This window comes from Emydura macquarii, unplaced genomic scaffold (assembly GCF_026122565.2).
Source record: "Emydura macquarii macquarii isolate MOO-44397 ecotype Brisbane River unplaced genomic scaffold, CSIRO-AGI_Emac_v2 contig_306, whole genome shotgun sequence".
NCBI classification, from domain to species: domain Eukaryota; kingdom Metazoa; phylum Chordata; order Testudines; family Chelidae; genus Emydura; species Emydura macquarii.
Window position 1 is genome coordinate 284,634 of NW_027130443.1, and position 27,853 is coordinate 312,486.

General features: G+C 45.5%; 1 protein-coding gene across 2 annotated transcripts; it reads left to right on the forward strand.

Annotated features, from left to right (window-relative positions):
- The first annotated feature begins 1,763 nt into the window (after positions 1–1,763).
- On the forward strand, positions 1,764–27,502 carry ZCWPW1 (zinc finger CW-type and PWWP domain containing 1). Of its 2 annotated transcripts, XM_067553885.1 has the most exons (15): positions 1,764–1,868; positions 3,237–3,553; positions 5,443–5,521; positions 6,995–7,061; positions 10,715–10,863; positions 11,309–11,437; positions 12,256–12,372; positions 13,758–13,878; positions 17,493–17,568; positions 18,730–18,834; positions 21,157–21,240; positions 22,329–22,392; positions 24,268–24,336; positions 24,789–24,824; positions 26,062–27,502. In XM_067553885.1, exons 2-15 carry the CDS (start codon positions 3,248–3,250, stop codon positions 26,376–26,378), a joined length of 1,719 nt encoding a protein of 572 aa, XP_067409986.1. In that variant the 5' UTR covers positions 1,764–1,868; positions 3,237–3,247; the 3' UTR covers positions 26,379–27,502. The 2 variants fall into 2 exon arrangements, 1 of the variants encoding a protein (XP_067409986.1); XR_010920942.1 differs by lacking the exons at positions 1,764–1,868; positions 3,237–3,553; positions 5,443–5,521; ... (9 more) ...; positions 24,268–24,336; positions 24,789–24,824 and adding an exon at positions 25,304–25,441 and having other exon boundaries at positions 26,062–26,139.
- The last annotated feature ends 351 nt before the right edge of the window (positions 27,503–27,853 follow it).

Genomic DNA, 27,853 nt, shown 5'->3' on the forward strand with positions numbered 1-27,853 from the left:
ACCAGTCACATAGCAAGCATAATAATATAACCCCTATAGGGTCTGGGTCCATATCTATATAAGGTCAGTTCATACTGAAAGCACGTGGTCAACAGCATGGCTACCTAGCCCCCCCATTCCCCCACCCGATGCTATGCGCATGCGCCATCTCAAGCACCCCAGCAAGCCTTTGCCAAGAAGACGAGCGTGCGCACTGAGTTCTACCATCGCCTGCAGCGTCCCCTCTTAGTGCCCCTGCAGCTGGCCGCACATGCGCACGGAGCCGGCCCCGAATTGGTCGCTGCGGGGAGGGAGCAGGCGGCGGCCGCGCAGAGAGGGTGCGCGCAATGCGCATGCGCACTGGAGACCCAGCGACGAGGCGCGAGAGGGCGCTCTGGGTGTGGGGGAGGCGCGGTCACGTGCGGCGGCGGTTGGGAGGGGGCGAGCGGGGAAAAGGCGCGCGTGCGAGGAAAAAAGGCGCCAAAGCCGACTCCTCATTTTGAGGCAAATAGACAGAGCTTAGTTTAGGTTGAAACTACCCCGTGTTGGGACCCATTACCTCGCAACCCCTGCTTTACCTCACGAAAGGTGTTGCTATGGGGCTTGGACGCCCCCCCTTGTACGGAGTGCCTTCCTGGGTCAATATGGTGCCAGGGCCCCACGCCAATATGGCGTCACTGGGGGGGCCCCGAAACAGCACAGCCCTGTCTATTTTACCTCACAAGAGGTGGTGCGGTGGTGCCCGGTCGCCCCCTATGTGGCTTTGCCTCCTGTATCAATGTGGTGGCCTCTGTGCCCGAAACATGCCAACGCGGCCTCACTGAAGGGCCAACCTAAATACTTTGGGTTTTTTCACTTCATGGAAGGTGTCGCTCTGGGGCCCAGGCGCCCTCCCACCTTGGGGTCCTTCCTCTGGCAGTATGGTACAAGGGACGGACGCTACCGTGGCCTCGAAAAAGGCTCAAAAACCCGTAATATCCGTGTCTTGCCGTGGGGCCCAGCTGTCGCACTGCATGGTGTTGCCTCTTGCATCGAGATGGCGCCCTTGTCTCTATTGTGCCGCATTAAAAACGGGCCAACTATCGGGGCTGGTTTGGTACACGTGGGTGACCAAGGGCCCTTTTAGGAAGTGAAATAGACACGGGTTCGTTCTTCTGGCCCTTCAGCGCCACCATGTTGGTGTGGTTTTGGCGTGGGCAGCACGGTATTGTCGTATTGCTACAGGAGGGAGGGCCCCATGGCGACACCTTTCATGTGGGAAAAGAGACATGGGCATTCATCAATGTGCACCTTGGTTGCCCATGGTTGTCTAAAATACTTAAAGCTCCCTCTTGTTGTCTCATGGGAGGCGCATGCTTAGGAAGAGAGCAAATGATGCTAGCTAGCTCGATAAGATAATGGGGCACCCCTATTCTTATCAGGGGTGTGCAGTGGAAATGGAGCTGAATATGGGCATGGTTTTCACCCTATTTTGCATGGCACAAGAGCCACGGGATGCCCTGTCGATCCCATTTCTGCACAATACTTGGTCACTACCAGGCCTGATTCTGCTCTCACTCACACTGTACATCTGGAGTCACTCCACTAGAATCAACTGAGGTATAATGGTGTAAAGCAGAGGCCCCATGTGAGGGGAGAATTGGGCCTAGCAGGCCGTATTGACTCCCAATATGATCAAGTGAGGTGGTGGCAAAGGTTCATAAGAGGCATGCAAACAGAATCCTTCGCCATGGGAGTAAGTATATTGGAGGTAAATGTTATTACCGATATTGGCTTATTTTTCTTTCCCTTACAGCGGCAAGATGCACTAACAGGGAAATAACGCTCTGGACGGTTTTGTCTTTAGACCTGTACACCTTGTGATTGAAACTCTCCTCTGTTGAGCTAAGGTATGGTGTTTTTTCATCTGCCCACCACCTCTGTGCTTCCCTGCACATATAGCACAGTGTTCAAAGTGCCAGAAGTGACAGGGTTATGAGCCAAAAGCTTCAATTGCTTCTTTTTAAGTGTGTGGGAGAGGGTTTGGGCTGAAATTTGGCTCACATGCCCTGTGGTCTTTGTCCAAACAATGGCGCCGGTGAAGGGAAAGTGCATTATAAAATAAAAAATGGCAGATTTCAAAATCGAAATAATAATACCAATTACTGTATGTTACACTTTTCATCTTCAAAGCACCTTACAGACATTACATTCCTGAGTGCTAGATATTGTGTTACCAGTGTAAAAACATTTAGCCAGCTAGCTATCAATTGGCAAATTTTGTTCTCACGCCTATTTCAGCAGCCCATGCCTCCGCATCCCAGTATATAAACACACCTTTAATTCCCATTAGTTTCAGTGGGGTTACAGCACATGTGAAATGTTTGGCTGAATTGGAGCCTTAGATTATGAACTCTTTGGAACAGACACCATCTTTTTTGTTATGTGTGTACAGCACCTAGCTTCTTCGCACTAACACAATGCAAAGAATGCACAGGAATGTACTAGGGTGTAAATCCAAAGTAATTCCAGTAAGTTAACTGTGCTGCTTTGCATTTACACTGATGGTGTAATAATGTTAGCAATAAATACATTTGTAGGGCAGAGGTCTTTGGACCAGGAGGATTCTGGGTTCTAACAACCAAAGGAGCTCTTGAGCCTGATTTCTCATTTATACTAAGGAACTAGAGTATAAAGGGATCTTATAGTATAATAGAGATTCAGGCCTATTGGCTTTAATTAATATATGATAATTAATTCACTTGGCCACTTTGTGTCATGGGCAAACTTGGAAACACTAGTCTTAGATGATGGAAAAGAAAAGAAGGCATTTCTCAACAAAAGCTGCCTCAATTTCACTAAATGGCTTTAGGAACCAATTCAGTTAGTAGATTCATTGGTACTAAGTCCAGAAAAGATCATTTTGATTGTCTAGTCTGACCTTCTGTATAACACTGGCACAGGCTAGAGAGCATCGCCCATTAATTTCTGCACCGTGCCTATAACTTCTGTCTGACCTAGAGCGTGTCTTCCAGAAATAGATCCAGTTTTCATGTAAAGACCGCATGTAATAGAAGAGGTAGTTAAATAGGTGTATGTTTGTCTGGATGCAAACTAAATTTATATGGCCCTCTTAAATCAATTTAAAATTCTACACATAAGGTATGGACAAACTATGCAACTTTTATGTGCCAACAAGATCAGAGCTTCAGCATCAAAGGTGCTTGTGATTAGTGGTGGGGTGCTGTATTGTGTTTCTTTTTTGCTTTTAATTTCAGCATTTGAGAAGATGATGAAGAAAACGTTTGCCCCTCCGGTGACAAAACCACATGTCCTTTCTTTGAGGAAAGGCCCTGAACATCATGGGAAGAAGGAGGATGTTAGGGCAAAGGAGGCAATTACTTACCCACTGAGCCAAGGTCCGAGTGACTCGACTGAAACAAAACTAAAAGCTGGCTATCCAGACACTGATGTGAAGAGATGGAAGAAATATAGGGTAGGAGAGGAAGAGGATATAGGCTGTGTGAAAGGTCCAGAAACTGTCAGAGATTCAGAAAAGAGAGCCAAAAGGAACTCAAGCAAAGTCTCAATGAAGGTGATTTAAATTTAATATCAGAATCTATTAACATAAATAAAACCTTCCTTTTATTAGTTCATATATGGTTAGATCTCTAACAACTGGCATATAAAAACCTCCTACCCATTAGCCGGTTATGCTTAGCTATTTGAAAAAATATTATTTAACATTGATATTTCATTTGCAGTATATTTGGACCCCATCATATAAACAAACTGTTGCCCCTTTGGCCCAAGCATTAGCCAGTATTTGGGGCTTCCCAAGGTTGTTTCCATGTCCCTATAAAACAGTCCATTCCATGGCTTTAAACATCAACAATATTTCCAGCCAGAGCAGTTTTTTGTCCCCTTCCATGCTTTCTTTATTTTTGTGTGCTATGAAAACCGAGATGGAAAAGGGCAGAAAAAGATTGAAGAGTCCATGATCAAATATTTGGTGTACCGGTGCTGGGTGATCTTGGTGACCCTGGAGGTCAGACTCACTTGTGGCCTTAAACTCTGAGGTTGCTGTTTTCAGCTCAATGAGATTTCATTGGCCCTAAAAGCTAGCCAAGTGTTGCCAAAGTGTAAAGAAAAGCCAGACCCTCTCAGGTGTCTGTCCTGGGCCAGGCTGGGGTTCCACATTGCATTTCAGAATTTGATCCCCTGTGCCCATTTGACATTCCTGTTCATTCCTGAGCCACTGGCAGGTTGTTATACAACCTGATACTGTCATTTCTCTCCATCTCATAGATTCTGAGGCCAAAAGAGACCATTAGGTCATCTAGCCTGACCTTCTGCATAACACAGGCCACAGAATTTCATCCCCTTCCCCCTTTATTGAGCCCAGTCACTTGTACTACACTAAAGTGTCTTCCAGAAAGGCTCCAGACTGGATGGGAAGCCATCAAGAGATGGAGAATCCCATTAATGTACGTATACACCATGATCACCCATTCCGAATTGTCAACATTCTTTTAAAAATGTGGACACCAGGATTAGATACAAATGTGGAATCCCAAAATCATTTTCCTCATCACTCTTCGACTAGGCATCTTGTGTGATCCCTAGTCATTCAATGAACTATTGTTCCACATTTTTTCTCAGATTTAGGACTTGGAGTAGAAAGTGACTCTGGGCTAGCTTTGTAAACCTATCTAAGGCTGTAAAGATGCCTAATGGGATTTTCAATGGGAGCTTTTGCAAACCCCTCTAAGCACCTATCTACCTCCAGCTCTTTGTGCCTTAGTTTTCTACCTGTAAAATGGGGATAATAATACACCATTTCTTATCTGTTTAGCTTGTGTACTCTTTGGAACAGGGATTGCCTCTTCTTGTGTGGGAACCTAGTCTCACAGTACAGTCAAAGGTGCTGGAACAATGTTTATAGTGGGGGTGCTGAGAGCCACTGAACCAGACTGTAAACCCTGTATATAATGGAAACCACTTCAAGCCAGGAGGTGCGGCAGTATTCCCTGTACACCTAGTTCCAGCATCTATGCTAGCTGTTGGGGTCCACCCTAAGACAAATAACCTATCTTGCAAGGAGTGTTCTGAGAAATAAAGTCTGCAAAGTGCTTTCAATAGGAAAAGAACTAAGTAGTCGCATTAAATATTAATAATGTTATTTCCCAGGATTTGGAGTGTCTCTCTGTCAGCTTCGTTAGTAATAATGTCCAGGCTTGAGACTGAAAGCAACAATATTAGCAACAGATGATATTATCTAGCCCTAAAATCAATCTCATAAGACTCTATCATGGAGACCAGGCAAACTTCTCAGAGGGCAAATGTGTCCATGAGTTTAACCCCTAATAGAAACCTCATTTAGCTAAATTAAAAGAGTACTGTGGATCTTTGTTAGAGTTAAGTCTAGCTGCTACAAGTGCTGCCAATTGTCAATCACTACCCTGTCTGGGCATTTGTTTGTAGGAGAAGTGTCACCTTACTGACTTGCATTTTGAGGAAATCATCCAGCATGTGCTGCAGAAGTCCTTGCAAGAGTGCATGGGTAAGTCCACAGGGCCTGTTGAGCAACCCCAAGAGAGCTCATCACGTGAAACCTAAAATGAGAACAGCTAAATTGGTGTCCTGTGAAGTATTTATTTGTAGATATTAATTGTTTCCTGTCCCTTTTAATGGGCTAAAATATGTCCTCAGCATGCCTGGCAGCTAGGATTTTAGCTTCTTTGGCAATTTAGAAACATAATGAGTCCTGATTGTTAGCTAGAGTAAATTGACATCACTCCTTTGATGGAGCGAGGCTGATTTAGACCAGCCGAGGGTCTGGCCTGGGACCCAGTTAAGACAATCTGGTTCCCTTGACATGTCACAACAAAGGCCACCGTGTCCCAACCACCATGCTATGGCTCCGCCCCCTCTCAGACCATTTCTCTCAGGCTCTCTGCAGCCTCAGGCAGATGTCGCTGCATTGGTTACGCTTGGGTCATGTTTTCAAGCTTTCCTTCACCACCGTAAGCACAAGAAATGTACTTTTTATTTAAAAATGAAAGCAGAGGTTCTGCTATGATCATGTGACTGCAGGTGCTGAGGCATCTCGTCCTGCCAAAGCACATTACGTTTCACGCAAATTAAGTGTCCCCCATGCTTTATGTTTACTATGGGAAATCATTTCCATCAGAAACAAGGAATCATGAAATTGAGGTTATAGAAAGTTATTTGTCCCAAAGGAATCAATCCTGCGGCACTGTAAGTTTTCTGCCTAAAATTTTTTTTGTGTTTTCTATTTTAGGTCCTCAATATGCATGGTTCCTTTGGAGGTATAAAGATATAAACACTCCTATATTGTAGACTAACTTTGAATGACTCCAGTCCTGATCTGTTCTAGCAAAAAATCACTGGTTATCCGCAGTACATAATTTTCCTAGCTTAAACTTGGCCTGACTTTCTGTTGCAGGAGCTAGCTCAGTGCAGGAGAATCACTTGACAGTAGCTCACAGCTTGTGTTATGCACAAGATCACCCAGCCTCAAGCATGTGCTTAACCTGAGGCATGTGAATATTTAACTGTAGCATTGGCAGTGTGGCCTAGAAGGTGGAGCACTGTCTTGATCCTCAGGAGACCTGACCTGCTGGGCAGCCTTGGGCAGATCGTTTCCCTGCTCGGCACCTCAGTTTCCCCGTCTATGAAATGGGGATAATGATACTGCCCTTCTTTGTAAAGCACTTTGAGATCTCTTATGACAAATGCTATATAAGAGCTAGTTATTATTTATTTATATTAAATGTAATGGAGCTATGCAGTTAATCACTTTGCTGGGTTGCAGTCTGTCTAGCTGAAATGATAGCACAAGGCATGCAGAAATCTGTTGGAATCCAGAAATGCGTTTCGCTCAGTTGTCCAATTATTACCTGGATCAACATCAAACCACTCAATGTTTGATGTGGCATGAAATTATAACCATCTAGGCACAACCTGCTGGAGAAAATGTGTGAGATTTACAGAGCTCTATCTCAATTTGCAGAAGAGTCCAAGAGGACATTTCACGAGGCAGAATCTTCTGAGGCGGCAGAACAACAAGGTTTAGAGAAGTGAGTTTATATCAGTCCTTGGGCAATCCCTGTTTCTGCAGTATACTGTATTATACCTTGCATTAAGACTGTAAAGCCAGTTTGTAAAGCCTGAGAAATAGGTCCTTCAGCCAAAGAGTGAGGTCCATGCCTTGTGTAAACTGGCATAGCGCCATTTAATCAGATCTACACCATCTGAGGATCTGTCCCAAATTTCATAAGTTCCATCATAAAGCCTATCTAAGAGGTGTGTGAACCAAGGTTACACAGCTGCTGTTCTCCGCCTTCTAGCTAATTGTTTCCAAATAGTTCTCGCTGGACAAACATAGGGGAGGCATCCCTTATCTGTAACCATGGAAACAGAGTTTAAAAGGATAGGGAAGAGAACCCATGAGAAGGAGTGAGAGTCAGGTCGGTGTGAACAGTCAGGGGATGTGGGAAGAGAAGGGCAGAGAAAGAGAGAGAGAGAAAGGTCTGTTATCTAAAAGGGAGTCTTGAACAACAGAGCAACTAGGAGCGTTAACCACTGGGGCTAAAGCTGAAGGAATCCAACCGAAAGTTAACACTGGGGTCAGTCGAAAAGCAAAATTTCTGTCCTGCAGGAATTCTATTCTGTTCTATCCGGGGCCTTATCCCACCCTCATCGCCCTAGTATAAAGATAAGGACACTGATCTCCTTTGTAAAGCACTCTGAGGTCTACAGATGAAAAGTGCTATAGAAGAGCTAGGTGGTGTTGTTATACTGTTACGCGACATGACTAACATGAGTGGTTTGTTCCAGAGGGGTAGCCGTGTTAGTCTGTTTTTAGCCAAACAACGAGAGTCCTGTGGCACCTTAAAGACTAACAAATTTATTTGGGTACAAGCTTTTGTGGGCAGAAACCCACTTTATCAGATGCATGAAACAGTGGTTTGTTCTCTCATCCTCTCCCCAAGGGCAGGATTGCATGTGTGGTGGAGGGTCTTGTGGAGGTAGTGCGCCACCCTACCAAAACGTTGCTCTGTGTCTCTTTCCAAGAAGGGAGGGCAGAGCTGGAGCTGGGGAGGTTTGGGATTGTCCTGGGTGTTTCTGTGGCCTGATGTTCCACAATCTGAGACTGGCTCTGTGAAAGTTCTGTCTCCTGCACAGATGAACTTTATCTTGGGGTAGAAAGTCCCATTGCACCTGAGAAGAGTGGTTGACCACTGTCCCCGTCCTTGATATCCTGGATCCAGGCACTTGGAAGAAAACGGCCGAGCCCTTGAACTTGACTCAGTCAGCTCATGAAATCCTGGCATTTCGACTCTCATTTTCATCCCGAATGGTGAAAAATTGTCAAAATTTTGAGCAGATGTTCTGAGAATTGTGATTCGAATGCATGTAGAAAGGGGAAGTGAAATGTAGAAATGTCAGGTTGACGTCAGCTGCCACAGGGTTTCTTGGGAGTTGTAGTGCATGCCTCAGTTTCCCCCAATAGCACCTGGTCTCCAGCCAGACTACATCTCTCAGGCTGCCCTGTGGTCTCTCCCAGTGGCTGAGCTGCGGTGGTGTATCCTCCCATGAGGTGCTGCAGCAGATTAATGTTGATCCCAGAGAAACCATTTCATTTTGATTGGTGTTTTCATTTTCATTTGCTTCATTAACTGTACCAAATGAAAACCTGCCCTCATTTACTAGAATCTAAATGAGATTGTAAGCTCTCAGGGGCAGGGATTGTCTCTTGCAATATGTACATACAGCACGTGTTGCCCAGACATTGCGTTTTCTCAGCCATGTCAGTGAAACACAAGGGACCCTGTTGTACAAAGACCTACAGAACCCGCCAAAGAAAAGATTAAAATCCCACAACCTCTATGGAACTGCATCAAGACCTTTGCACTCAGCTTCAATGCCGAGGTTCAATGGAGAGCCACGTGGAGAGTTCTGACCACTGAAAACAAACAGCTCATCGTTGACTCTGCCAAGGAACCACTGGGTTTTGATCTATGTCGGAAAGACTGGCACAGATTGAATCGCATCAGGACATCTCATGAGGGGAGATGTGGACAAACCCTCTCTAAATGGAATATGAGGCAAACACCTGTATGCGACTGTGGTCACCAGTCACAAATGATGGAGCACATGAGATCTGAGTGTCCCCTTCCTTCGTTCGCCAGGGGCCTGAAAGACATTCCCCAGCTCACTGCTGTGGCAATGTGGTGGCTGTTAAACCTAGATATAAATTTGTAATAATTGCTATCTACCCAAGCCATATGAAAGAAGAAGAAAAAGACTGCACCTAGTACACAGGAACATGTAGGTCCTGCCACCTTGGAAGTCATTAATAGTAATAATTCATATTTCCATTCGTTCTTGTGGATTAGAGCAGCGGTGGGGCTAGGGAGGTCAGAAATCCTGCGTTCTACTAGCCAGCTCTAGGAGAATAGCATAGTCTAGTAATTAGAGCAGGAGGGACAAGGAGACAGGAATCTTGGGTTCTATTACCCAGCTGGGGAGGGAGGGCAGGTGGGAGTTGGAATGAAGATCTCTGGCTTTTATTCGAAGTTGTGGTAGGGAAGTGTGATGTGGAAGTTGGAGCAGGAGGGAATGGGAGTCTGGACTCTTGGGTCCTATCCCTGGCTGTGGGAGAAGAGGGGGGGTCTGGTGGGTTAGAGCAGAGGGAGGGGAGTCAGGACTCCTGGGTCTCATTGTGGACTTTAGGAAGGGGACCATGGTTTAGCAGTGAGAGCAAAGAACTGGATGTCAGAACTCCTAGATTCCATTCCTGGCTCTGCCTCTTTCTTCATCTCTCTGCAACATGCTGTGAGGCTTAATTAAAAGGTGCAAAGTGTCTTGGGATCCCCAGAAGAACCCAAATGTGTATTACTGCCATTCACAAGGAGCAGGATACTGTTGCCGTTCTCACGTGTTGCGTATAAATAAGACAGCCTTCTCGTATTTGTTTAGCTTCACCTGCCGTTATCTACATGGACCTTTTGCCCTTTTAACTTCATTTATGCAGGGGAAGTGGGAGGGGGAAAGCACCTGCTTGACAAGTGCAAGATATGTTATGGCCTCTAGGTGGTGCATGCTGTCTGTAGAAATATTATCAACCAAAAAGTAACTGGTTGAGAATGCTGAAACTAAGAACAGGATATTCAAAGGGGTCCAGAGGGCTTGAGGTGAAGTGTTTAATCCCTTGAGGCAGTTTTGAATATCCTACCCTATATGCACTGTCCTGCACGGCTTTATGAAAACGACCCAATCCCCAACTCACTCCCTGGGCAAAGTGAATATGAAATCAGAACAGTTGTCCTTCACGTCTGTTTTGCACCAACATAACCAATGACACAAGGCACTAGTCTGATCACAGAATCAGGGTGGGTCATAGCCGATCCACCAAGCCTATGAGTCTAGTACAGCTCTCTCACCTCGAGAGCCTGGTTCTTGCTCATGGTCAATCATTGTTGTGGGTCATCCCAGGAGGCAGTGGAGAATCAGTTTTCAGCTTTATATCAATCCCCATACACACCCATCTGTCTGTCTCCCTCCCCCCCCATGCTCACCTATCTATATCTCCATTCTCTCTCTTTTTGTTAGAGGGATTGTCTTTTTTTTCTGTGTTCCTGCAGCACCTAGCACAGTGGGGTGTTAGGAACCGTGGTAATACAAATGATAACAATAATGAATTGATCCTCTTGAATGTTTGTTTTAGGGAAACTTTGGAAACATCCCTACCTACAGGGAATTTGGTTCAGCATAGTGATAAGACACAAGGAGCAGTCTCTGCCGTGGACCTGAAAGAGTTTATGCCCAAAGCAAAGAAACGCAATAAACTCTCTTTAAATAAGAGAAAGGAAACACGTAAGTCTTCTGTGTGCGCAAATATATACATGCATCTGAAATGACAGTGGATTCTGCTCCAGCCACTGCATCTAAATAACCTTTGCTGTCCTATGAAGATGGATCGGGATTGTTGCCCCTTTTTGCCCTAGCGGTTAGCCGATGTTCAGGGCTTTGCTGGGTGAACATGAGAAACTGATGATCTTTGATGTGCCATGTGAGAATGCTTGTGCCTAAGCACTGCAGGCCAGATGGAGATGCAGGAATAAGAGGAAAGGAATCGTGGCTGCTAGAAGGTGACACACTCCCTGATCAGTGACTGAAACCGGAGCCCCCATCAACAGCCCTGCCGCTACCTGTATGCACTTGATAAACAATAACTCCACTCCCTGCTGTATCACAACAGTCTCTGCCCCCAACCACCCCTGACTATGTTTTAAGTTATGTGTTTTCTCTTTGTCTCTAGCAGATGAGAGAATGGAAGCAAACGAAAGGTGTAAGCATAATCGGAAAGGCGAGCCAAAGAAAATAGTTCAAGGCTACACCCTGATCAGTGACCAAGAGGAAACAGAGGAAGGAGGAGGAAGTGCTTTCAGTGAGCTCAGTCTTGTTTCTGAAAGCTTAACACTGGGTGAGGAGGGGCCAAGAGGGAAAACTGGGTGTAAATTGGATAAACGTGGAGACTTCCAGCACTTGATTTGACACTGGGGCTAACCCTACGCCTTCCAAAACAATGAGGAGGCCTTGTCTACACTCAGGAAAATTAATCTAAATTAATTAAAAGTGTGAATTTATACTGGATTATCTGTGAATGCTCCCATTCAGAATAAAGATGGTCTTCATTTGGTTTAGTTTAATAACCCCTATCTTAGAAATCAGTAGATCTCAAAGCACTTCACACTCTTTAATGTGTTTATCTTCAGAGCAGTTCTGTGAGGTAGGTTATCTCCATGGCACAGATGGGAAACTGAGGCACAGAAAGGTGACTTGCCCAAAGTCACATAGGAAGCAGTGCATTGCAGGAAACTGACAGGTTTCCCAAGCTTAGGCTAGTGGATACATAGATTTCAAGGACCTTTGTGATTATCTAATCTGATCTATATAATACAGGCCATAGGCCTGCCCCAAAATATGCACCCTCCTTCCCCTTTTACTCACATATAACACAGGCCGCTTTTATTCTGAATAAGGGTGTCCACACAGGATTAATCCTATATAGTTATATCAAATTAGTGACGCTTGTAAATTACCCTGTGTAGACAAGCTTAAAAATTCACAAGATTGGCTTAAAAACAATGAGATTAACTACATTTCTGGTTCCTTTTCTTTGCCTACTGGTTTTGGAGCCTCCAGCTTGTGCAGGGTGCTAGTAGGTCTCTGCAGTTGCTGTGTGTTTGTGTTGATGTGCTGTAGATCAGTGCGTGGCATGGGTCCAGTGTTCTTATCCCAGCTGTGAGAAATGGCGGCGTCTCAGCAATGATGTAGATCCCTCCGTTCTTCCCGAAGACTGGACATGCAGCCAAAACACAGGTAAACAGGATAACTGCCTTTTTTAACCTCTAGGCCACCAGCTCAAATCCAGCCCAAACTGCTGGTGGCCATTTGATTGACTGTCAGGGGAATATGTTTGGTGTCTTCAGTGTAGTTTCTAAAGCACAAGTGTCCTTGTCACAAAAGTTCTTCAGAACTGGCCCTAAGAAGCAGCTTTTCCAGACCATTCAGCTCCCATTTAGTCACACAAACAAGGGCCCAGTTTTCACCCAGAAGAGATGTTTAGGGGTGGATTTTCCTTCCTGATAGGCTGAGATCTCTGGAAGCACTGCCCATCTATTTTGGAACCTAAATGGGTTTTGATCTCCTTTGAAAATCCAGTCCTGATTGGAAGTGCTGAGAAGTGCTTGAAAGTCTTGGCACTGAGGTTGTAGATCAAACCGTACTGCAGTTCTCACTCCAGTAGTCCGGGAGATTTCTCCTCCAGGTGCCCTGACATTCAAGAATTTGCAAATCATTCATTGACTTCAGTGAAGCGATGCTGATTTACACTAGCTGAGGATAATCATAGAAGATTAGGGTTGGAAGGGATCTTGGGAGATCATCTTGTCCAACCCCCTGTTCAAAGCAGGACCAACCCCAACTAAATCATCCCAGCCAGGGCTTTGTCAAGCTGGGCCTAAAAAACCTCTAAGGATGGAAATTCCCCCACCTTCTTAGGTAACCCATTCCAGTGCTTCACCACCCTCCTGGTGAAAATAGATAAATAGATTCATAGGCTTGAAGGGGCCATTCTGATCACCTAGACTGGCCTCCTTTGTAGTACAGGCTGGAGGGTTTCACCAAGGATTCCTGCTTAACTTGTGTTTGAGCTACCGCAGGTCTTTGAGAAAGATATCCAGGCTTCATTTAAAGTCTCCAAGTGATGGAAAATCCACCATGTCCCTAAGTAAGTTGTTCCAATAGTTAATTCTCCTCCCTGTCAAAAAATTGCATCTTATTTCTAGTCTCAATATGTCTAGCATCAGCTTCCATCCACTGCATCTCACTGCCTTTGTGTGCTAGATTAAAAAGCTGTCTAGTAGCAGAAACCTTTTGCCCATGCAGATAGTTACAGACTCTGGTCATTGTGAGGCAGACTTCATTTCAACAAGGTTGAACACTTTGTTTCAACATTAGCATTTTGACTTTTATATTATATTACATTATGTTATGTTAATTAAAACAATAAAGTAGATGCAAAATGATATGCTAAGGTTGAAATGAAATATTTTAGAATATTTAGTTTCACAAAAAATTCGGATGTTTCTACTTTTCGCCCCGATTTGAGATTAAACAAGATTTCACAATCTCAGAATTTCTCCTGGGATTCTATTTCCATTTCCCGCTCAGCTCTGACCATGGATGTTGTTTGTTTCTTGCAGACCTGGAGTACAAGAGTTGTGATGCACCCGAGGAGACGTGGTCAGGATCTGAAACCGATGTAGTGTATGCTACCTACGTGCCGGGGTCGATAATATGGGCCAAACAGTTTGGCTACCCATGGTAGGTGTCAGTGATGCTGGTAGATGTTAAGCCACTTAACTATAAATAGAGGTAGAAGCTTTTAAAAATAGACTGCACAGTACACTTTTAAAACACACAGTGTGGCCTAGTGGAACTGCAGAGACCTGGGATCTTTTTCTGTCTCTGCCACTGGCCTACTGTGTGACCATGGCAAAGTTACTTTGCCACTCTGTGACTCAGTTTCCACTCCCAGCCTTTATCTGCCTTGTCTGTTTGGACTGTGGGCTCTTGGGTTAGTGACTGTCTCTCACTCTGTGCCTTTGCTACGCCTGGCACAATGAGGGCTCTGATCTCAGTTTGGACCTCTTGGTGTTACTCTCTTACAAATAATTAAAAATAATATGGTAGCCCCATTTGAGATTAGAGCCCTGTTGTGCCGGGCACTGCACAAACACTGTGAGAGACAGTCCCTGCCCCAACAAGCTCACAGTCTAAATAAACGAGACAAGCAAGGATTATTTTACAGAAGGGGGAAGAACTGAGGCCTAGAGACATTGTTGATACATCTTCACTGCATAGTTAACCTAGGCTCTTACTCAGGTGTTTCCTTGATCCAAGCTTCCGTCCACACAGAATCCTCTGCCCCAAGTTTAGTGGTGCTTTTGAAGCGGGGCTGGCTGGCCTAGCTGGGTACGGACTAGGACACAGGCTAAACCATTCGGGGGCTGATAGTCCTCTAGTGCCTTCCCACAATTCCCCCTGTGGGCTCAGAAGGACAGACAGATTCACCCACAATTCACTGGGAACGAATCACAGGGGATCACAGCACCAGTGAGAACTCAGGACCTTGGATACAGCTCCCCAGGTGGCTGCTCACACCTGGACTAGGCTACCCTGGGTGCCTATCACCCAGGTTAACTCTGCCATGAAGACAGGCCCAAAATAACTCACAGAAGGTCACACAAAGAGACTGTGGCAGAGCTGTGAATCAAAGGCTGAGTCCCATTGCAGTACCTTTCCAAATCCCTCCCACCCAAGGCTTCTGGTATTATGGATTCAGATGGAAATGTGCCCGGTGAGGTTGTAGGGAAATACTGGTTGCACTGTCCTTTGAGTCCGACGTAAAACCAAGGCTGGAAAGATCACTGCCACAGAGGCAGCTGCATCTCAGGACTGGATGAGGGTTCCCTGTACAAACAGCCATTCTGACCTGGAGGTGGCTGCATCTCAGTGCCAGGCGAGGAATCCCTGTATAAACAGCTGCCCCACCCCAAAGATGGCTGCATCTCGTTGAAGGATCCCTGTATAAACAGCTTCCTCATTCCACCCAAGCGGCGGCTGCATCTCAACATCAGGGGAAGTGATGCTCGTAAAATGTGTATATCAGTGTTTAATATGTCCTGTGATCTTTACAGGTGAGAGAGGCTAGAAATGCCAGCAGGTATGAGCTGTGTGGCATCCCCTCTTGGACGTGCTGATGGCACATGGTCCCAAACCTATGCCAACCTGGCAAGTGAGAGACTGGGAATACAAACTGCAGTCTCCCCTGTGGCAGCGCAGAAGGCCTGGCCTGACTCCTGCATGATTTTATTTTATTCCCAGTTCCACATGGGTGGGATCAAAGATATGCCAACAGAAAATTCTGCAGTCGAGACTGGCTTGCTGTGGTCTTTACAACAGCTGACTCTCGAATCCCTCGCCAAGTTTTCCCTGTCCTTTCTGGCAGCAGCTGCAGTCTTCAGCTGAAAAATACAGGCAGAGGCCTCCTCTGCTGAGGAGAAGCTGGCCAGTCTCAATACAGGTTAGCTCCCCCAGGCTCTGCCCCTGCAATGAGATGCATGTAGGGAGACCTATGCATGGGTGTGCGTTTGCATGCATTTGAATTGCACTGAATTTTAATAGTGTTTGTGGTTAAAAGACAACAGATTCTCACTCTTCTCCCGTTGCCGTAGTGGGAGGTTTTGCATGAATTACAGATTTTGTTATGGCAGATACGGCCATTAAAACCGCAGGACCTTAACAACAATAGGCCCGGTCTGTACTTAAAAGTTTTACTAGCACAGGTAAAGGGGCGGCTAGGGGTGTGATATTTTTTAAGTGACATAGCTATGCCAGCAAAGGGCCTGGTCCACACTGAAAAGTTATAGCGGCACAGCTGAGTTGGTCAGGGGTATGAAAAAAACCACACCTTTGATCAACATAGCTATGCTCACATACCCCCCAGTGTAGACGCAGCTGGTACCATTGAGATAGACTTGGTCTACACAAGAAAATTAAGTCAGTTTAACTACATCAGTCAGGGGTGTGAAAAATCCACCCCCTGAGTGGCAGCATTAAGGCGACCTGTGTCTCTATGTAGACAGCGCTATCAAGGGAAAAATTCTTCTGTCTACCTAATTACTGCTGGTTGGGGCGGTGGATTATCTACACCAGTGGTTGCCAAACTCTAGCGGAGTGTGAAAGAACATCTGGGGGGCGCGGCAGGGCCCAGGTCAGCCTCCATGGGGGGGCGGGAAGGGAGCGCCACCCAGCCCTGCTCTGTCCCCAGTTCTTCTCCAGCTCTGTTCCCAGCTGCAGCTGCAACCCCAGCTCTGCTGCTGGTCCTCTGCCCCAGCCATGGCCCTCCTCCTGGCCATGGCTCAGCTCCCAGCCCCTGCTCTCAGCTCCCGGACCCTGCTCTCAGCCACCAGTTGAGCGACATATTTCAGCCCCCTGAGTGACATAATTTACAGTGACAAACGCTCATGTGCACTGTGCTATGTCAACGGGAGAACTTCTCCCACCGACACAACTTCTGCTACTCACGGATGTGATTTTTTATGCCAGCGGGAAAGCTCCCATCGGCATAAAGCATCTTCACTAGATATTCTGCTGAAAAAGCTACACCGCTGCAGTACTATACATATAGACATGGCCTAAAAGTATTTCATAATGAGAAAATATCAGGTGCTAAAGGGCTCTTTAATCTCATGGAGAACGACAGACCAAAAATCAGCAATTGGAAGTCAAATGAGAAACAAGGCACTGATTTTTAACAGTGCGAGTGATTAACCATCAGAACAAACTCCCAAGGGAGGAAGGGGAGCATAGTTTATCTCTTGATAAATCCAGACTGGGTGGCTTCCTGGAAGATATATTTTACCAACACATTGACTGAGCTCAGTACAGGGGTAACTGGGTGAAATTCTCCAGTCTGCCTGTGATGTATACAGGAGGTCAGACAAGAAAATCTAAAGGTCCCTTCTGGCCTTGAAACCTTAACGGAGGCCTCAGAGGTCGTTGTATCAACAGATCAGCACAAATGTGTTATCTGTGCATGGCTACACTGTTCCCATATCTTGCACCCTCCTGGACAGCAGTGTAGACATTTCAGTCGTCAGCTGGCCTATCGGGAGTGGATTACAGTTGAAAACACAGCAACTGGCTGTGTGTATCTAGCTTGTTACCATCCTCACATTTTATTCTATTGCATTCCTTTCTTCTAAGGATCCTTAAAGCATTTGATTTCAGCAATGGATGGACTAGGTTGACTGAATTCTGTAAATGTTGGTACCACATAACCATCTCCCACCTTTTTCCATGCTCACATTTCAGAGGAAATCAGAAAATGAATGCCTGATCATACTGCTCTTCCCCTTTTGTTGTGCACACAGGTGGCCTGGCATGGTGGAATGTGACCCTGACATTGGGGAGTATTTCCTCTTTTCATCACAACTGGATTCTCTTCCTGTAAGTGGTATTATTTTGTACATGAGGGGGTCTCCTGCTTTGTGAGTGCACTGCACTCACTAGAGGGCTCCATTCTTTCCACAAGCCCCCTGTGTGTCACCTTCTATTTTGGGGACTCCCTACTGCTCCCCACCCCTGGGCCAGGGCCTCTGGGTGCACCCCCACAACCTCCTTACAGCTCTGATGGAGAGCCGAGCCCCACTGTGGAAATACAGTGCAAAGGAATTTACAGTCTAAGTAGACAAGACAGGCCAAGGAAGGATTTTACAAATGGGAAGCTAATGAAGGAACCCCAGTCAAGATCAAGGTCTCATGTTTCCAGGTGCTGCTGAGACACATAGAGACAGTCCCTACTGCGAGAAGCTCACAATCTAAATAGACAGAGGGTTGGATGGGCAGTGACTCAGTCAAGCTCACGCAGTAAGTGAGCGCCAGTTAACTGCTCTGTCCACTAACCCACTCTGCCACAGAGCTGACTATTATTATTGTCACGCTTTTGCCAAGTCCACGTACACTTTGTCTGGTCATTTATTAGAGCAAAAGATGTTCTTTCTGTAATCTCCCCTGCAATCGCATGCCAACCAAACCCTCCTCACACTGAAATGTGGGTGAAACCAGACAATCACTATGCTTTCATATGAACTGACAGAAAAATGATAAAAGACAAAAACACCTTATCACCCACGGGCCAACGCTTGCCACAAAGCGATAACTCCACATCTGATTTTTCAGTACTTGTCCCCAAAGAAAACCTGCACAACACGTTTAAGAGACAAGCCTGGGAGCTCAGCTAGACACCAAAACCATGGACTTGACAAGGACAGCAATTTGTAACACACCACACTGCCTGCTATCCTTAATTGCTCACTTCAAATCCTTTATGCCTAACAATCTAATCCCCAATTGCCCACTTCAAGTGACCTCCTCCAGCATGCATTCTCCCTTCCATTTAACAATCTGTCCCAGCTTGTATTTAGCTCAGACATTCTCCTTCCTTCCCCAGACCTGCAGAAGAGCTCTGTTTAGCTCAAAAGCTTGTACCTTCCACCAACAGAAGTTGGTCCAATACAAACTATTATCTCACCCACCTTGTCCCTCTCTAGAAGTAAATGTAAACATCTGACACCAAGTTAACTTAGCGCTGTCCATTTCTCTTTTCAGTCCAAGTACCATGTGACATTTTTCGGTGACTCTGTCTGCCGCGCCTGGATCTCCGCAACTAGGCTGAGGAACTTCCACGAGCTTTCCACAGAGAGTCTTGGTTTGGTAAAAAGTGATGTCCCCCAAGGATCTGCACTGGGACCAGTGCTGTTCAACTTATTCATAAATGATCAGGGAAAGGGGGTGAACACTGAGGTGGCAAAATTCGCAGATGATACAAAATTACTCAAAATAGTTAAGTCCAAAGCTGATTGAGAAGAGTTACCTAGGGATCTCTTTAAACTGGGTGACCGGGCAACAAAATGGCAGATGAATTTCAGTGTCGATAAGGACAAAGTAATGCACATTAGAAAAAATAATCCCAACTACACATACAAGGCAATGGGGTCTAAATTAGGCTGTTATCCCCCTCAAGAAAGAGATCTTGGAGTCTTCATGGATAGTTCTCTGAAAACATCTGCCCAATGTGCAGCGGCAGTCAATAAAGCTAACAATGTTAGGAATTATTAGAAAAGGGATAGATAATAAGACAGAAAATATCATAATGCCGCTATATAAATCCATGGTACACCCATACACTGAGTACTGCGTGCAGTTGTGGTCACCCCATCTAAAAAAAAATACATTAGACTTGGAAAAGATGCAGAGAAGTGCAACAAAAACGATTAAAGGTATGGAACAGCTTCCACACGAGGAGAGGTTAAAAACCCGGAGACTGTTCATCTTAGAAAAGAGACAAGTAAAGGGAGATGGGATAGAGATCTATAAAATTATTAATGGTGTAGAGAAAGTGAATAGGGAAGTATTAATGATCACGTAAAACAGGATTTAGGGTCACCCAATGAAATTAATAAGCAGCAGGTTTAAAACAAATGTGAGGAAGTACTTCTTAACCCAACACATTGTCAACCTGTGGAACTCATTACTAGGGTTTGTTGTGAAAGTCACAAGTATAGCCGGGTTTAGCACTCAACTCTGCTAATGTGCATCTAGCGGTCATTTTGGCTATCATCCTCAAATAGATGCCAAGGCTGTTTTTACTCCCCCCATCACAACCTGATCCTTGAAAGGTCTTGGTTCTTTGACCGTTGGAAATAATCTATCAACACCAGCACTTGAGTTTGGTGTTGTCTGTGCTAATGGACCCTCCATTTGAGCCCTAAGTTCCTCTCCAAGGTGGTCTTATGTGGCCACGGGAGTAACACCTCTGAGTAGACTCACGGCACCCTTGACCAGCCTTAGCCAGGTTTCTCTCAATTGTGGACATTTGTAGAGCATCAACATGGCCCTTTCACCAGACATCACTCACTGTCTGCCGCTTCAAGGCAAATGTCGACAAGGCAGTCCTGCAGCCCCTCCTCCTGGCATAGCAGGTTGGGAATCAGCTACAGTGTAATGGACATAGGCATATACTCAAAAAATAACTTGCCTTCTGGTGACTTGTTCTTTGCTGTGGGTTGCATATGTCCATTGCATGACCCACCTTCCTTACCCGAGGCATCGGAGCCCATTATTGAGTTCGGGTGTGCAGGAACTGGAGGAGGGATGGGGTGTCTCTGCCGTTTATACCTTCATTCGCAGCTTGAAGAGGTTGGCGTTGGACAGGGCTGCCTTTATGGGTAGCACTGGGGAAAGCTTTCTGGCACCGATGCATGAGGCCTGTGCTCTCCTGCAGCCGTGGAGGAAGGTTCAGGAACAGGGAGATCTAGTTCCTGACTCTCTGTATCACGCTCAAGAATCTTTTCTCCCCTTTTCCCCCTTCGGTTTTATAGCTTTGCTCTCTTTTTTCAGTCCCTTTAAAAACCAGTTGGTGCGTAGCTGTTTAGGAAATGTAGTCCCATGCTTCCTCTTGATTTCTAGATAAGGCTAGGGCATCTATGTGCTATCATGTGGTTTATTGTACCCAGGGGCTGTGAGCCAGCAGGTCTCACTGGAGATCTGAGTTCAATTCCACCTTTGTGTGTCCAGATGGTACACTCTGTGGTGCAGGGACTGCCTCTCGCTCTGCACACAGCACAATGGGTCCCTGGCTGGGGCTGCCAAGAGTTCTGTGTGCCTCCTGCCCCCATTCCCACCTATGTGTGTCTCCCCATCTCCCATACCAGGGTCTCCCATTCTGCCCCCATGCCAGAGGCTCTGTGTCCCCTCTTTCACTTCCCCCCACACCTAGGGTCCCCCAATCTCCCATCATGGGGGTGAGACCAGCTCCCATTGTGCTAGGCACTGAACAAACATCTTCCGCTGTTCCTCTACCCAGGGTGAATTTTTCCCCTGACAAGAAGTCCGTGTACCAAAAAGATTTATGCCCTGGCCCTTCACAGAGCAGTGGGCCGTGTCCCTCTTACTGTTCACTGGTCCCGGGGGGGAGAGAGAGAAAGTTCTGATGCTTTTTAGGCACCGCGAAGACCAATTGTCTCACTCTTTCAGAAGAAGCTCAAGAGCAAATATTTCAGCCAGAAACTGGACGCTGCCGTGAAGATGGCGAAGGAAGCCGAGCAGATCAGCATTCAGGTATGAATGGCCATTGTGCTGCTGGGGCATCCCAGGCACCTGCCAACCTTTCAGCCATCTGAGCATCTTTGCAGGTTTCCCGGTGAGCCCCCTTGGCGTTGCGGGAGAATGCTTGCTTCTTCCCCTTTGTATCTGGGGTCCAACGGGGGTCATCTTCACTGTGTGGTTAACTCGTGTTATGTAGCTCAAGTGCCCCCATTAACCTGACCTTGTCCACACACACAAACCAATCACTCATCTTCTGTGGGGCTAGTAACCTCGGTTGGCTGGGATACAGGCTGATGTCTGAGTGAGAGGGAACTTGGAATAAGGACTCCTGGGTTCTATCCTTGGCTCTGGGAGGGGAGGGGGGCCTGGTGGGTTAGAGCTGGGGAGGCTGGGAGCCAGGACTTCTGGGTTCTCCCCCTGGCTCTGGGAGGGGGACAACACTTTAGTGATTAGAGAAAGGGGGGCTGGGATTCAGGACTCCTAGGTTGTATCCCCAGCTCTGATTGGGGAGTGGGCTCTAGTGGTTAGAAAAGGAGTGGCTGGGAGTCAGGACTCCTGGTTATTCCTCCCTGTTATTCCTCCTCCTGTGACCTTGGGCAAGCACCTGGTGATTTAGTTACCTCATTTCCCTCAGAGGGGTATTGTGAAGGTTACTCATACAATGGTTGTAAGATACTATGAGATGAGGAGGCGTGGGGTTGTCTACACAAGGAGTTATTCCTGATTAACTCCATGTGTAGACACTCTTCTTCTGAAAGAAGAGTGCCTTATTCAGAATTCGGTAGTGGTTTTTTATGACTAAGGGGGCATTTTCCTGGTCCCTTGTCCACACAGTGTTCATTGAACACCTTGATGTCTTCTTGGAGCAGTGGGTCTTGTTTGGGGTTCTCTGCTTGCTGTCCCTCATGTTAACCCTGTGACCTTTGCCCCGCCCGTTTGCTCATTTGAAGTCAAGTCCTTAGTTAAATCCTGATCCTGATCGTTTGACCCCTCAGTCATCCAACGGGGCAGTCACTTGGTGGGCTCCACTCACCTCTCCCAGGATTTGGGTAGACCAGCAGCTCCGTTAACGACATCTCTTTTTTCCTCCCCTCCATCAGGGGAGAGTGGCCAAATTTGGGTTCGTCAGTCGATACGGCGAGGGAGGTCACGACGACTTGGAAGGTATCGTGCTGTAGCCTTGAGCTTCCCCCTCAACATCCCACAGGTCAAATTGCAAATGCTGAAGAATTTCACCCACGTCCTGCTGTATTGACACTGCTAACTTGTGTGGACTAAAGCATCTTCCAGTCTGGAGCGGAAGAGAGGAAGTAGTGGAGAATCCACCCCTGCCCTCGGGAATTTGTTCTAATAGTTCATCATCCACACTGTGAAAAATTGGTGCCTTATTTGTAATTTGAATGTGTCTGGCTCTAGCTTCTACCGCTGATTCTTTTCTGCCTTTCTCTGCTAGATTAAAGAGCCCTTTCATAGCCAGTATTTTCTCCCCGGAAAAGTACTTACACATCATGATCGAGTCACCTCTTTCCATCTTATTTGTATAAGATAAACTGATCAAGCTTCCTTAAGTCTCTTACTTTCAGGCATTTTTTCCAGCCCTCAAATCATTTCTATAGCTCTTCTCTGTACCTTCTCCAGTCTTTCAACATCCTTATTATGATTATCTTGTCTGACCTCCTGTATAACACAGGCCGCAGAAATGCAATAATTCCTTTTTTGTTTATTTAAACTGTAAGCTATTCCGGGCAGGGACTGTGCTATTGTCAGTGAACTAATTTAAAAATAAGAGTAATTACAGTCACTGGTTCTATCTAGCACTGAGTCAGGAGAGCTTGAAAACCGTTCAGCGCTCCCATCTCAGTGGGGTTTAGGAAGCAGATTTAATGAAAATCCCAACCTTCACGGTTTAGAGTCCCAGCTAAGTTTTGTGTGGTTGTCCTGTAGCATGATTTTCACTCAAAGGAAACATCACTGAAGTTCATTTGCCTGTGTTTTAAAGTGGGTCTGATTAGATGATCAAAGTGATCCTTTCTGGCCTTAGAATTTATGAATTCCTCCCATTTTATGATGGAAAAACTGAGGCACAGAGAGATTGTGTGATTTGCCACACAAAGTCCGTGACACAGCAAGGAACTGAATGAAGGAGAAACTAGTAGCAGGTGCGACCCTGTGGCCAAAAAAGCATAATGCGATTCTTGGATGTATAAACGGGAATCTCAAGTAGTGGCAGGGAGGTTTTATTCCCTCTGTATTTGGCACTGGTGTGACTGCTACTGGAATATTGAGTCCAGTTCTGATGTTCACAAATGAAGTTAAATTAGAGAGGGATCAGAAAAGAGCCATGAGAATGATTCAAGGACTGGAAAACCTGTCTTACAGTGAAAGACTCCATGAGCTGAATCTATTTAGCTTAACAAAGAGAAGGTTAAGGGGTGACTTGATCTCAGCCTAGAAGTACCAGCAGAACAGAAATTTGATAATGGGCTTTTCAGTCTATCACACAAAGGTAAACAAGATATAATGGCCGGAAGTTGAAGCTTGACAAATTCAGACCGCAAATAAAGTACAGTTTTTTTAGTGGTGATTAACCATTAGGACAATTTACCAAGGGCTGTGTTAGATTCTCCATCACTGGAAATTTTTAAATCAAGATGGAATGTTTTTCTGAAAGATCTGCTCTAATTCAGCCTGGAATTAATTCAGAGAAGTCCCACAGCCTGTGTCATACAGGAGGTCAGACTAGATGGCCACAACAGTCCCCTCTGGCCATAATCTACAAAACAGGGAGCATATGCAACATATGAAAGCAAGGCAACAGCAAAAGAAGAACAGTGAACTCTTTTTGTTCTGTGTCTGTACAGAGCCTAGCACAATGGCCTCTTGGTCTCTGACTACCACATAAGTACTGATAGGTAATCACTATCCATCTGCCAGGGTTTGATGCTAGAACCGTGTACGCTGGTTCAGTTTTCCAGTAAGTTCATCGTAAGGTGTTAAAACATGTGCTCTGGAGAGTGACTTCTGGTTCTTGTCTTCTAGAGCTGTTCAGCATGGCTTGTGAGCCTAGCGAGGAGAAGCAGTCCCATGAGGGAAGTGAGAATATGGTAAATCAAACGGGGGATGGGAGAAGATGGTTAAAAGAAAGGGGTTTATTCTCTTGACTCTTCATTGATTCCGTCTCTCCCCCCACCCTTCATTACAAAAATGCCACATAGTAAATGTACCAACAGCTACTGGCAATGCTTTCAGCTACCTCCGGGCCCACAAAGATTATTGGCCTGTTAGCCTAGGCAATGCTCCGTCTATTTAGCCCTCAAATTGATAATAAAGTATCATGCCAGGAGGGACCATTATGATCATCTAATCTGAGCTCCTGTATAACACAGGCCATGGAACTGAATTAATTCTCATAGTTCTTTTCTGATTCCTTTCCAATTGGTCGACACCCCATTAAAGTTCAGGCATCAGAGCTGGATACAGCATCGCAGTATAACAGAGATATATATTCTCTTTCATATCTGACTAGCCAGTACTTGTGTTCTAGGTTATGGCTCTGCTACCAACTTCAAATATCAAGAAGAAACCCTTTCTGAAAGGTTAGTGACACCCAGCTAGTTCTGCAGTGGCTTTAAACGCCAGCTATTGCAGCCACATTGCAAGTGAGGTAAAGTAACAAGTTAAGAAAGGCTAGGGGGAGGTCTGTGATATTCAAATTAAAATTGCTTACTTTCCTACTGTCCTGGCTTTCATGGGGCAGCAGGAATTGGGAATTTGACTTTCAGTTGCCTTGTCCATATAAGCCAGGATGAAATTTGTGTCCACTTCAGAGAGCTGACAGTTTCTTCCCGACCAGCTCCATCACTTGTTCTTTTTGAGGGAGGCATGGTCTAGTGGGTTCTTTTCCTATCGTGGCTACAAGCTTGCGGAAGGCAGTCCAGTCACTTAGTGCAGCTGTCACTAACATGTAAGCCATTCATCCCGAGAACCTAGACAGCCCACACTCACTAGCTTTTACTTGCTTGTAAATAAGAGAAATTATTATCTCTGTTAGTGCAAGAAGACACAGGTCCGCCATTTGGGAGTGAGGGCTGGTCCTCTTTGCGAACGAAGAGCAAGGGACAAGAGCCAACGTCCAAGAAACGTACAGCCTCAACTCCAAAAGGGGCCAGAGTTGCGAAGGAAAGACAGGAGAATGGAAGGAATGACACTAAATGTAAGATCAAGTTGCTCCACTTTGCTCAGGCCTAAATAGTGATCAATCCTAGGTCGTGAGTTTCAGTTTGGCGCCAGTGGCATCTGATTGAAAACTGATTGCTGGAGTCTCAGTTCAATTACTTCACATCATGGTTGACACCATGGCAACCTCAGCCAAGAGGCCAGGGATTGAATGGGACAGCCTAGATATCAGACTCCCCTTCCAGCCTCCACAGGGAGTGATGTAAACACATTGGAGTAGGAGTAGTGCTAATCAGAGAAGCTGGGAGTGGATGACAGGATGGATCACTTGATGATTGCCTGTTCTATTCATTCTCTCTGAAGCACCTGGCATTGGCCACTGTCGGAAGACAGAAGACTGGGCTGGATGGACCATTGGTCTGACCCAGTATGGCCATTCTAATGTTAGGTAGTAACGGAGCCCATCACAGTCTTTAACAGATTTATCTTCACGGACTTTGTTGGGAAAGTTTGGAGAATTCCCAATCTATGAGACTATGTTGACTCATCACTTGATTTCCCAGTGGGAGAGGAGTGGAGGGTTCGTGGTTCTCTGGTATGATTCGTTCTTCCTTTTCCCTGTTGGATTTTGAGGATTGTGTTGGTGTCTCTTTGCAGGCCTTAAGAAAAAGTTCACCATTCCGCGAAGCAACAGCTCAGGATCCAGCCAGCCCAAATCGCCAGCAAGAGGCAGCAGAGTTAACTTGATGCCATCCCGCCAAGACAGCTTGAATCCAAAGCCGGTGGAGATGTTGCAGGTGAAAGACAATACCACCAGGCGCCATCCAAAGGCAAATACCAGTGATGAGGTCTTACAGGAAATGGTAGAGCTAGAGAAGGTCATGGAAGCACCTAGGAGCCAGGAAATGGAAATCTTAATCTTGGAGAAAAACGAATCTTCTGAAGATTTTACCCAGGTCTTGTTTGAAGAGTAGTCATTGAAATAACAAACCTGCCATGGGGCAGCAGAGCCGTGCTACATCCCTGAAGGTGGCAGGGAAGAGAAAAATAGAAAGCTCTCAAGAAAAGTGACCAGTGTATGGGAAAAGAAGTTCAGTCTAGTTTAAACTTGGTTTATGTTTGATGAAGATCTAAGACCATTGGGACAGCAAATGTGGATTTTAACATCCAGCTCTGGCTATAAAGGTTTCCCTTTCCCCCTTCTGAATTATTCATCTGTAAAGCAAAACAAGAAAGATAGGGAAAAAATCCATAATAAGTGACTTGATCTGTTTCCTTAAAACCTAGGTACTCAATTTTGTTAACTTCTGCCAGCCTCATGCAGTGTGTTGTTTCCTTTGATCACATTTACAACAAGTGATTGATTTAAAAAAACAAAACAAAACAGTTTTTGATCCCTCTAAGGCTTGGTTGATAAGATTGGTTGATGGGCCCAGATACTCAGCTGGTATATGTTGGTGTCACTCCAGCATCTTCAACTGAATTACACTGATTTACATCACCTACACATCTAGCCCTGAATATAAATTGCTGCCTTTATTTTTAAAAGTTGTACCATCAAGGCTGAGATTTCCAAAGTCCCCTGATGAATACGGATGGTAAAATTGAGAGGAATTGGAATCCAGGTTTGGCAGCTTTGAAAGCATTTGGCATCAGAGTTCTTGATTTAGATTCCCATGTTGCTGTTCTATCATCTGTTATGTTCTAACTGTCTTGCAAACCTATCTGCATGCTGCTGTAGCCCATGCACAAAGAGTAGGTATCAGAGACACAAGACCGTGATACCTGGACTTCCTAGTTGCTAGTGTTGTGTTTAACCAGTTACTGGATTTGTGGTTTTATGTTTATCTTACAAACTTGTAAAAAGATATTTGCCCTGTGGAAAGAACCAATCCTCTGAAGCCATAAGTGGATGTAAATAGACCTTATCCATAGGGATAAATTTCACTCAGAGCGTTTAGCCCAGTTAAGGGTTGAATAGGGATGACAACTAGGCCCTAAGGAGTTTATGGCTGTGATGGCATCAGGTGAAACACTAATTTACAAGTGCGTTCTGTAACAGTTTATATGTTAATAAAATCCTGCAAATTCTATTAAGTTGGGCTGGTTGTAGATAAGCTAAAGTGTGATAAAAATCCAATTCTTGGTTCATTACAGTGTCTTTAACTCTATTGTTTTTATTGTTGCATCACAACGAGTTGGTTTTCCGCACCCACACACACCAATTGCAGTAGCTTGATTAATTAATGACTTGGACATGACATAAGCACCTACAGATATTTGAAAAGTAGTAAGGGGAGTCCTAGGGCCCTGGGAACCCTCCAGATTGAATGTAGAATCTTTGCTAGAATGTAGCAGATGTGATTCAGCAAAGATTTTCCGATTATTCTTTGAAACTCGACACGTTTAGTTAGGTTCCTAATACAACAAACCTTTGATTGCCTGGATT

What these genes read in the sequence shown, in the direction of transcription:
- ZCWPW1 (XM_067553885.1), top strand. Translation starts at nt 3,248, where the DNA reads ATGATGAAGAAAACGTTTGCCCCTCCGGTGACAAAACCACATGTCCTT. An exon ending in GAACAACAAGGTTTAGAGAA is followed by an intron (nt 7,062 to 10,714) that starts GTGAGTTTATAT and finishes TGTTTGTTTTAG; the next exon opens with GGAAACTTTGGAAACATCCC. An exon ending in CCGAGCAGATCAGCATTCAG is followed by an intron (nt 21,241 to 22,328) that starts GTATGAATGGCC and finishes CCCCTCCATCAG; the next exon opens with GGGAGAGTGGCCAAATTTGG.